Here is a 12,132-nt window from a genome sequence, read left to right as displayed (position 1 = left end):
CACATTACCCCAGAGAGCAGGATTGGTAAAAGACTTTTAATTCTATACAGTAACTTCTTCACATTACAGAAGCTGGATCTCTATCTCTGTTTGTTTCCTACACCTTTTTTCAACTGCAATTCTGTCTGCAGCAGAACTCATTAACTTACCTTTCATTCCTAAATCCTGCTCGAGTGTGCAGGGTACACATGCTGCACCTCGGAAAAGGGTGCGTTCTGCTTGACTGGATAATGAATGCTCTTACTCTCACACCATTATTTACTGTGAAATGTTTAGTTGCAAGGCTGAATGTTACAGGATACACCTCATCCCAAACAAAAACCTACATTGAGCTGTTATTGTTTTTGTTACAATGGTCTTTGTGAATCTAAAATGGCTATATGATGGAAACCCAGCGCAGCGCCGGAAAACCTTAACCTCTGCAATCACTCTCTCTCTCTCTTTCTTTCTCTCTCCCTCAACAAGCCCAATATGTGTGCTTGTGCCCCACATACTCATACACACACACACACATAAACACATGTGCCTGTTGCTTGTTCCACTTCCTGTTAGTAAAGAACATCCCCTGAGGAGATTTGTTTGATTCAGTGCTCCACCGTGGAAGACTAAGAAACAAGCAAGTGAGCAGAGTAATTCAAACCTTATTGTTGAGGGGGAAAGGGAAGAAAACCCACACAAAATTTACAATAAGGTTACACTGACTGCTAACTTGTGCGTTGATGTTAGAATTGGTTTTGTTAAACACAAAAGAACGGAATGTTGCATGTTATTACACAGACCAAAGCCACCTCTAAAGCAATCTCCATCAAGCCTGGGGGCTATGTGAAGAATGGAAAATGAAGGGATTATACCACCAGGACCATGGACCACAGGCAAAATCCACTCACTATTGTTTCAGACCAATACCAGACTCATTTTAATGGTAGAGAAAGGAATAAAATGGGGACGGAAACATCCTGAGAGAGAACCACCAGAGTCATTTTTACAATAAAACAAAGGAACATAGGAAATTTGGCCTTAACCTTGTTCTCAATTTTTTTGTTCAATAAAATGACAAACTGCACCTGTGTTACAGCACAAATTAGTCATAGGTCAGGAGAGCTGATCTATGACAACATTGGATTACAGTTAGGGTTAAAGCAACTAAAAGTGCGGAGACTAAGACATTCTATGTAAGGTTTTGCTCGTGGTTAAATCAGGAAACCTTTTGCTAAAATGCTGTCACTCACAGTATAAAAACTTGGTGTTTTATTTCTGCTTATACATAAAGAAGAGAGTTAGGTCTTTTTTAGACTTGCAGAATCGAGTCACAGCACGCACGGTGTGCCACAGTGTCTGTATGATAAAACCAGTAAGGGATGCCTAAGATGAACATTTTCCCCCCTCAACAAATAGTGGTCTTAAACTAAACAAAGCATCGTGATCAGACAAGGAGCTATTTGCATGTCAATTTCTTCTTGCCAACTCTTTCAGTAAATCCCTCGAGCCAAGACTGTTGCATTGCAGACCTACTGTACAAAGTGTGTGTTTAAGGGGTTCAACATGTCAGCATGAGAGCCATCAAGCACTGGGGTATGTGGTGTCCTCAAGCGAATTTCACTCTGGGACAGTCTTGAGTCCTTGTGAACATATCCAGATCGCACAACTACAATCCTGTTATACTGAAAGATATTTATATTATATTGACAGAAGTTTCTAATAGTCTGTGTAACCGTTTTGATGTTTTGACCACAGTTGGCGTTTTATTTTGACCACACTTGGTCTTTCACTAATGTGGCTGAAACATCAGTTATAAAGTCAAATCATCTGAGCTTAGTGTGCGGTCGTCTCCTCTTCTGTATTTGTCATTGCAGCAACCAGCACCTACTTTTTGATCTGCATTAACCAAACAACTCTTGGTCATTCCAATATGGGAGGAAACCTTCAGACCAATGTGCTAACTCTTATCTAAAACCACAACGTAGACAAAACAGCTGCGAGCCTCTCATCACATGTACTGCTGGCTACATCTGATTCTGGTTAAGACCAGACTGCACCAGGTCGTCAGTCATCTTGTTTTTGCTGCTTACCTTCACGGAGTATCACGTCTGAAGCTTGAGGTACCCGGAATCCATAAATCACCACAGATACTGGGAGAAGCAGCTGGTGAATGCAGTCAATCTGTAAGAAGTAAAATTCATGTAAATCAAACAATGTCTTAGTTAGTTTTAGATTACGTCTTAGTCCTGAGATCAAAAGTAAACAAAAACTCATTTGTTGGACATTTTAGTCCTATCTAATACAAAGAAAACCATAAACATACAGGTCTAGTATGAATCAGCGAAAACCATTCACATCTCTGTCTTAGATCATTACTCATCAGATTAGTTGACAAAAAATGTTGTCAACATTTTAGTTTTTGTTAGTTTTTAGTCATTCAAACTTCAGCAAACTGTTTACAAATAACTTTTCCTCCAACTGATTTTAGGCTAAAAGAACATAAAAATGAGAAGAAGACACAAAATGACAGGTTGCATGATTTTGAATGCAGCTTCGCAGAGAGGGTGTCTGGTCTGATGTTATTAATTTAAGCAGTACATCCAGACATGAAAGAGGATAAAACAATGAAGTCCAGAAGGATCCAATCCAATGCAGTCCAACTCTTGCAATATGAGTCAATCATTGCTATGATCTTAACCTTCTGTTTGATAACACAAACTCTGACTATCCAGAAATAAGAAAACTCTTAACATTTGAAAGAACCTTGCACAACCCTGAAATAAGATCATTTGAGCTTGTAAAACAATGTCCACAAACAATTCCAAAGTTTAATGATTGTAAATCAACTTTTATGTACCTGTAAAATAAATATTTGGATTTGTAAATTAAAAAGTGAGATGGTATAATTGTACTTGATGGTTCCGTAAAAAAAATATATATAATAATAATAATGGCAAACATTTAACGTGCTGTGTATGACTGCAAACCCACCTGGGTCGCGGAAAAGCACGCGCCGCCGTACATCTTGAAAACCTACTTCACCTTTCCGGTGACGGATCCACCCAAAAAGTCCTCCAACCAGAACGAACATTTAACTTTGCCCCAAAGAAGTCGTCTAACAATAAAACGTAACTATGACTCATAATAAGCTGCTTGCACAGATAACGTAAAGCGTTGTTTTTTAGGGGGAGGACAGTCATCAACAACCTGCGCTCTGATTGGACCGTGCCTTGTCATTGACTAGTCATTGTCTAATCGGATTCAGGTATAAATACAGGGTCAAAAGTCGTACTTTCAACTTCAGGTTAGACACAGTGTGGGAATTTTGAGCGCTGAGTTTTACATGCAAATTTGTGTTTTGTGTCTGTGCACAGACGTTCACAAAAGCACTTCTGTTTTCACAGTGTCTTTGTGTAACCTCAGCACTGATATCTTTTTTTTTTTTTTTTTGCAGATAAACTACTACTAATGTTGAGGATGTCCTACAGTAACAGTTTACTGTGATCACTATCACTATCAGTACAGTCTAGTAAAATATGACATTTCTTTATTTCAGTTTTATGCAGGTACAGTGTACAGAGTACCTAAGGTTGCGAATGAATGCAGCCATGATGATACTGGGTAATATGTCGTATTTATTGTATGTAATGTGAAAAAAACTCTATAAAATACAGTGAGATTTTAATTTTAAATTTTTCACATGCTCACATGACTTTAGTTCGTTATTCATAGGAGCGGAATGATGCATGCGCTCTCATGTTCTTTATTCTCTTGAATAGAGGCAAATGAGCATCATGCTCACGGACACACCAAGTGGATATTTCAGCATTATCTGTTAAAATGACATCACTTTTCCATTTCTCATCCCTGTGTTAATGTGTCTTTCTTCATTTTCTGGTTGACCAACCACAGTAATCATTGTATCTCATCACAACATTGCCCTCTCCTCTTCTGCTACAGCTCACCAATACAGTAGACCCAAATTAAACAGAGGCTCATCACAATAAAGCCCGGCACAAACATTATGCTTTTGTGCTTGAGACTATTATTGTCCCATCCTTTTTCCGCACAGATGAAATTACATGCAGTAGATTATGACAGGCATCACTTTGGATCATGTCTTGTGCGGCTGGTATCTGGTTTTCAGAGTGACAGCACCACAGAAAATGTAGAAATGGCACCCACATGGTCAAGTTAACCGATTCAAAGGAGATGTCATAGCAATCACCGTGTTACTGTAATTAAATTTAGATTGAATCAAGTCCATTTTCATGGTACCACTCATACAATTTTCAGTTGATACAATTTTAAAGCAGCCGTGGCAGATGTAGATCCTGCCGTCTGCTCTAATACAGTATGCTGAATGAGCAGCTCTAGTCTGCAGAAAATAAATTGGATACAATCTGATCTACTGAAAGTCTTTCAGACTTATTCTGTCTGAATATCTTAGATTAACATAGAATGGCAGCAAGAGAGAATTAACAGATTTTTCTTGGCTTTTGAGGCTCAGTGTGTCAGACTGAATAGAGCTACAGTCCACATGGTGGAGGATCATCAGTGGAGCTGAAGAGAGTGACTCCACACTTGACTGCGCAGATTAAGAGAGTGACAGGGACCTATGACTGGCTAATTCAATGGGGGCACTCTCTGTAGAAAACACTTCATTCTCAACAATGTCACTTGGCTCTCCTGTGCGATATATCCTACTATGAAGTATTATACAGCCACGGTGGAACACCCCCGCCTTTTTGCTTCCATTCAGCTTGAAAGCAAGAGCGGTGTTGCAAGGGCCAAGCAGTCATCAATCTTATGCCATGCTAAAAGAAAAAAAAGAAGATCAAAACGCACCTCTTCTTACTCATTAGGTTTTAACTTCTCTGACTTTTTAAGAGCTTTGATTATCTGCAAAAAGAGGAGCGTTTTAAAACGAGCGACTCAGTGCTTATGGGATATCCACATCACAGCAAGCTAATGAATGATACATATATCTGAATTGCTGAGTATTCCTTCATTTCTTTTTCTTTTTTCAAAGGGAATCACTGGGATCCGCTTTGCCGAACATCAGAGGTGCTACATCAGGACCCAAACTAAGAAACTACCCACCGTGCCAGAGGTGAAGGCTGAGGACACAGAGTTACTGGTATGCCTCCTCCCTCAGTCTGTCTGTACCTCTGACTCTCTGTAGTCCTACAGAGGATGTCATGCATATTGTAGGGAGATAACCAGAGTAGGGAACTGTGAGCACCACACAAATCCTCAGCCTGTCCATCTTATTCTATCACCCCCACCCTTCTAACTGAAGAATAAACTGGGGTTTGTGGTGCCTGTGAAACCGTCAGAAAGCTGCCCACAAACCCGTAGCCTCTTTGTGGCTTACATCAAATGGTGTTTGCTGTCAATCTTGAGCCAATATTAATTTTTAATCATCTCCTCCAAAGGCTCTACCCAAATAGCCTAAAGGGGGAAGGGTGCAAGAGAGGTCTGAGTGAGAGGTAAGCCATTAAAATGGTATTTTTTAAAAGATGTTTTCTTTGTAAAATTCACGAGGCTCCCTCTCCAAGTTTAGAGTGATTCATTTTACTTCTCCCGGTTCTTATAGTTGTATGTGAACTTCAGCAAAAGGAAAGGAAGAAACTCAATCAATCAAAATTCCCAATTTTTCCATGTCACAGTGCAATTCACTGAGTGAGCCGTATGTTCAAAGAGAAAATCCCTCTCTCAAATGTCTCTACTGCTAGCATGCTCTCATTTGCATTTCACATTGTAGCTGGGAAGAAGTAGCTGGCAAATATCTGACACTCTCCACTCACTGCTTCATTTTAAAAACAGGATGAGCCTATTGTCGGTCCAAGCAAAACTCAGTTTCAGCCTAAAGAACACAAGCTGTTACACCCAAAAACCAAACGCTGTTTTGTTTATTTTCTCTCTCATCTTCATAATGTCTGATCCACGTTTACAGATACTAATTGCCCAGGCAGCACCATATGTCCATGCCATTTCTGTCTTCTTTTGTGCACTGTGAAGCCTAATTGGCTTTATTCACAGCTCCAAAGTGAATCATCTAAGACCAGGAAAGTGACTTATATCAGACTTATACCTTAGGGCTTAGACCAGTATACCGGAGCCCTTATTATGACGGCCATTAGTAAAATAGATCACTCTGCACCATGTTCAATAAGATATTAATTCAAAGTGTATTTTAAAACTGTGGTTTGCATTGAGTTGTTCAAGCCAATCATAGCGACTAGTCAGATACGGTCTTGCCATTTAAGGACAGTAAAGAAGATACATACCAAGGAATCTTCAGTCAACTGTCAGGCAAAGTAGTGATAACCAGGCAGCTGAAAATGCACTATTGTATTATTTTGTATTATTTATTTGCTTTCTTGCTGAGAGTTAGATGAGAAATCTGTCTACCAGCACCTCTAAAGCTTACTAATTAATATTAGTTATTATAATTATATTTCATTTGTTTAATCCATACTAAAACCAAATTGGAAAAAAAAAAAAAAAAAAAACAACACACTGTGTCTTATACAGGGTTATCTGCTGGACTATTTTTTGGCAGGGTACTGTAATTTGCCTGGATATCTCACAGTGATGAGCCCAAGACAAGAAGCCAGAATCTGAGACATGTTTTTTGTTCACAAATTTTTAATGATGTATGATTGAACTAATAAGAGAAGATGATGTAGATATTCCCACAGAGCACTGGAATCTCCAGCTAAGCACCCTTGAAGATGAACAAGCTTATAGCTGTGCACAGGCCCATCGTCTGCTGATAAACACGACACGGTGGGATTGATCTTATCATCTAATTCTCTGGGGGAAACCAAATGAATGTGCTGTATTTCCCAAAATGTTCAACAAGTTACTTAGTTCATGTATTTAAAATACCATACAAAAACCATACACCTTCAATCCCTTCAAAATAAGGTATGTTTATTTTTGGCATTACTTCTTTTTGTAACACTTTGTAGTACTGCTAATATTGCTGTAGAGGATGTTTTCACTAAAAAAACAGGAGATTGCACAAGAGAAGTGCAGTAAATATCAGAGGTGGCATATTTAGATAATAAAAAGTGACCTTGGCCTGACCTCACATTAGACATCAGCCCCTGATCTGTCCTCTGTGAAAATCCACCCACGTGTGTCACCCTGGAGAAGATCAGCACAAGTTCCTCCTCAGGTGGTGAAATACATGAAGCTCACAGGGGTTAAAGCCAAGTGTTAATGGTTCCTAGCTTAACCCAGCCACAGGCATTTAGGAGAGAAGGCTCAGAGCAGCCGTGGCAGGCTTTAGAGCCGCGGTGAAAAACAATGGAAAAAATTGCGGAAAAACTGCAAGCGGCTGATAAGAAAATGCAGCCCCTGCGAGGGAGAACCAGGTGACGAACATGAATTGTTTGCCAGGATTTTTTCCTCCCTTTTCAATTTGCCTCCTCTATGAAATGTCTGAGGGAGTAATCCCTTAGCTTCATTCCAGTTCACCCAGTCTGACATGGAAATCGCCATCCGCCTCCCTCTCACCCCTTAATACTGTCAATGGATGCTGCTTGCTCCATTTAACAGCCACTTAATATGGATGACCAAAGCTCACCCAGCAACCCAAAACCTCCCACTCAGACAAAAACTGCAAACAAAAACACAGTATGGTTTGTTCTGGTTCATATTTGTCTGCATGAAGATATGAACTAAGTTAGTGGCAGGGTGACAATTCTACAACAAAAAACTAAAAAGTTCAGTTCCTGTAGTTTCTGACATAGTAAGAAGGTCTGGTCACACCAGAATGTGACACGGCAAAAATCATCAGCACATCTTTGCAAAACATGTGGTTGCAGAAGCTTGGTGAATAGTGGCTAGTAGCTTGTAAACTGCTGCAACTGGTGAGCGAACCACTAACATGCCACCCATGCTAGTGCTAAACAGTCACAAAAGTTGGATGTACTTGTACAATCGCCCCCTGTCTCATAACTTTCTTAAAGCGATTCTTCTTTTTGGAGAGCAGTTTATACTCTGACAGGACAACACAGCTAATAAGCTACAACAGCTTCCTCCACTTTAGACTCTATGGCTGCCTGTTTCCTTAAAGGTTACCACTATCAAGACAATTTGGTACAAGAAAATCTTGGTCCAGACTGTTCTCATTTGTGGTTCCTTGGTGGTGAAATGAGCTACCAAATGCTTTCAGAACAGGGGCGCACCTCTCTATCTTAAAGAATGTCTTGAAGACTCATCTCTTCTGAGAGCACCTCTTCTCTTAACACCCAATATTCATTTATTTGCTTTATTCATTTGTAAGGACAACACACATTAAGCAACATTTCTGTAAGTGTGCCAGTGTTAGCCAGGTGGCTGGCTAATTTTCACCTGCTTTTCTTTGGCAAGATGTTTTTAAATGCATTTAAGTGATAAAATGCAAGCAGCACTGACCACAAGCATCTTTTGGTAATATAGTAACATGCAGAGCAGCAATAAACAGTCGCTAAGACAGATAAGTCATGCAACACCAAGTTGTTAGACATGATTATAAAAGAACACATCAGACCCTAACCTGCACTTACTGCACTGTTCTTTGCCCGATCTCCTCGCACTATGTCTTATTGAATAGATTTAGCACTTAGTGTTTCCTTCAAGGTCTCCCACTGTACTGAAGCCTGAGTGTTATCCCTCACTTGTAGGTCACTTTGGATGAAAGTCTGCCAAATGAGTAAATGTAAATGTAAATTTGTCAATGCCAGAAATTTGCATGCCAATGTTTGCCAAAATTGAACTCACAAAATTTGGACAGATTTGGTCCCATTAGCAAATCCACTTATGAATCTACTGAAATGAATTTATTTTTGCTGTGAAGTTTTACTGTTTTTAAACGCTGTTGTGCCTTTAGTGCCCTTAAGCAAGTACCAGCACTCTCATTGAAAGCTGCTTGAATATGGGTGTTAACTGAAATTCACACCTGTTACAATGCATAATAAAACCCCCTGCCTGTGGTATATGAAGCATGTGAAAGCTCTAGGGTATCATGAGAAAATCTTTGCTGATCTCTGGCAAACATAGCACCACTTTAAACAATGTGTCATGTAGACAGCATTTACCCCCTTGGGACAAAGTGGCGGGAGAGAGTAAATTCATTAACTACGGCACAACCGGTGCATAATTAAGTTGTGCACTGTAGGCTCAAAGCATATATACACCAGGAGCAGGCCACACAAAACAAATTATCGTCATTCCCAAGGTCCAATACTTGATAAAAAGTTGCTTGTAATACATCATAATAATATATCATTTGTCAATAGCAAAATGGAAAAGCCTTTCAAAAGTGTGTATGAACTGGAAGACTGTAATCATGTTGTCTTTGTGCTTGTCAAATGGCATTTAGAAATCCCTGCCCCATGCTAAAATTCTGACCTTTACCACCTCCCCCCAGGCGCTCTCTCCTACAAGTTATTGGAGTCGTTTCTCAACTGTGAAGTCAAAGTCATGTTGTGAGCCCCGTGTCGTGACCTCCATTTACTTTCCAGAGAAGACTCACTTGGCTTCAGTGGTTAAGAGGTCCAATTAGAGAGTGCTGTTTGTGTTCCTCAAGTTTGATTTTAATTTCTGCAACCACGGGAACGGTGAGCGCACAAGCTCAATGCCAGAGCACCCCCTCCGCCGTACCACCACCACCACCACCCCGCTACACCAGTCCTCCGAGTCATCATTAGTCTCCTGGCCGGCTCTTAAAAGTGAGGGAATGTGTGTCAAAAGCTTGGCTAAACACCTCCCGCGCCCAAACAAAATCTTTGATGAGACAGAATGTGCTTAAGTCTTTTTTTTTCCTTCTCTGCAGGTCAGAACTATGTCGCTTGACGACAAACAAGAAGCAGCATGGGAAGTGAAATTCTAATTCAAGCGAGAGTGACAGGAGTGAACTGGAGGGAGGGGGCACGACCCAATATTAATGATTCTTGCTGCTACTATAGCCCCAGGATTCTACGTCAAGCTTAACTAATGTGCAATTAAGCTTTAGACTGGGAGAAAATCACCTTGTAAAAACATTTGTCAAGTGAACTGTTTTTCTGTTCTGGGTTGCTAATTAACAAGGGAATGGGAAGAGGGGTTTGTTTGTGTGTGTATTTACATATACATGAAGAAAATAAATATCTGCACTGTTAGGGGAGAACATTACCAAATCCCCTTCATATGTCTCTATTAGACAACACTGACATGTAGTCCCTATCATTAAGCAATAATAGTTTACTTTACAGCTCATGAACTACAGTATCAACAAATTAAGCCCACTGATAGTGCAGGCTGCCAAGTGATGTGGTGGTGGAAGGGGAGGAGGGGTTGGGGGGTGGGGGGGTGATGTGGGGGGGGTGGGGGGGGGGGGGGTGAAAGGGGGAGGAGGGAAGAGAATGCAAGGCTTTATTGTGTCTGTCACATTAAACAATATTGCAGCCACACTCAGAGTAATGAAGACCACTTCTAAAGTCATTTAAAAGTCAAATCATCGCTGTCTGTGAATTTCAATGATATGTATAATAGAAAGAGCATGCCAGAGGCTTGAAAAGAGGGTGAAGGAGAGGAAGAGGGGCGAGTCAGGGCAGTGGGAGTCAGGAGGCAGGAAGTTGCTACCCTCTCATAGTAAGGTGATGGATAAAATGATGAGCCTGGAGCTGCGGCGTGGCTCAGGGAAGAGAGTACAAATGTAGGACTATACTTTGTGCGAGGACTGGGCATTTTAGCCAGTTCTGACATGCTATATTATATGTGTGTGTATTTGTGTGGTGTGTGGTGTTTTCTAGCAGGTGGATGAGACTGAGGCCATGGATATGAAGGTGGAGGACTCCCAAGTGTGGGTTCCTGCAGAGGAGCCCATCGTTAACCCAGCCTTCCTCCTCGACTCCAAGATCTGGGAGATTTGCCAGGAGCTGCCCATCCACTGGATCCATCCTTCCCCTCTGAGTGGTGAGAGCAAGGGGCATCTGTGCCTCTAAATGCAGACTATTAACACTCTCGCTGGAGGGCATCCCCACAGGCCATAGGCAGGTCCTCAGAGACACATGATTTTCCAACCATATGAGCATCCAGACGGGGCTACTGTCTGTGTGTTTGAAAAGTTGAGATGGTCCAATGGTCAGTGATGGAGGAAGCATTCCTTTACTTAGGTAAAAGTATCACTACCTCACTGTGGAAAAGCTCCATTACAAGTCCTATAGGTTTTACTTAAGTAAAAGTAGAGAAATATCATCAGCAAAATTTTAAAGCATTAAACTGCCCATCATGCAGAATTTTTTCTTTCAAAATATAACATATTGGATTATTATTACCATTTAAACTAGTCAAGGTGGAGCTGATTAACTATTTAATATGACAATTATATGTGAATTGCAAAATAATATCCACCTTACTAAGTAAAACAAAATTAGCGTTGGTAGAGACCAAAATGTAAAACAGACTGAAAATTGGACTTACATTGGCAGGTGTTTAGAAACATGATTCTAAAAGGATGATAATGTTGCTCCATGACATTTAGATGTGTAAATAAGCAACTGTTTGCTGATAAGTTAGCCATATCTACTTGTGATGATATGTAAGTGTACTTGCAGCTGGTTTTTCCAAAAAAAAACAAACAATTATTGTAGGTTTAAGAGAGAGAAAAAGAGATTACTGCTTTAGAACCAAGAGAAATGTTACCTTATTCTAGAAAAAAACAGTCGAAAAGTTTAAAGAGTTTCTCACATGCTTTAAGAAAAAAAGACTTTTAGGACTGAACAAAAGACAAAAATATTTTAATAAGATGAAGATTGTTGCAGTGGTTGCAATATGTGAAAACATTAATCTACAAAATAACTCTAGCCGTCAGATTAATATAGTGGTGTAAAAAAAAAAATTCTCTCAGAGTAGAGTTGCATATGTCAGTCTCAAGAAATGTAGAAGTACCTAAAAACTCTACTTAAGCACAGCACTTGAGTAAATGTGCTTAGTTACATTCAGGTATTCATTCTTTCTCAAAAAATGTGTTGGCTTTACTAATTAGGATCTGTAGAAAATCATTTGTGTGTCAGTATCACAACAGCAACAGCTCCATTGTTACGCAGAATGATGAAAATGCTTGGATTGAATTCCTGCGTATTTTTCCTGAATGTTAGTAATTAGCATCAGGCC

General features: G+C 40.1%; 1 protein-coding gene across 1 annotated transcript in view; it reads left to right on the top strand.

Moving 5' to 3' along the window:
* tnmd (tenomodulin) overlaps window positions 1-12,132 on the top strand; it is a 45,510-nt gene that overhangs the window by 27,427 nt on the left and 5,951 nt on the right. The window contains exons 4-5 of the mRNA XM_041047413.1: window positions 5,012-5,119; window positions 10,770-10,932. Of these exons, the coding sequence (XP_040903347.1) occupies window positions 5,012-5,119; window positions 10,770-10,932 (271 nt within the window). The remainder of the gene's footprint in view (window positions 1-5,011; window positions 5,120-10,769; window positions 10,933-12,132) is intronic.

This window comes from Toxotes jaculatrix, chromosome 10 (assembly GCF_017976425.1).
Source record: "Toxotes jaculatrix isolate fToxJac2 chromosome 10, fToxJac2.pri, whole genome shotgun sequence".
Taxonomy (NCBI): Eukaryota; Metazoa; Chordata; class Actinopteri; family Toxotidae; genus Toxotes; species Toxotes jaculatrix.
This window is presented reverse-complemented; position numbering and strand designations above follow the sequence as displayed.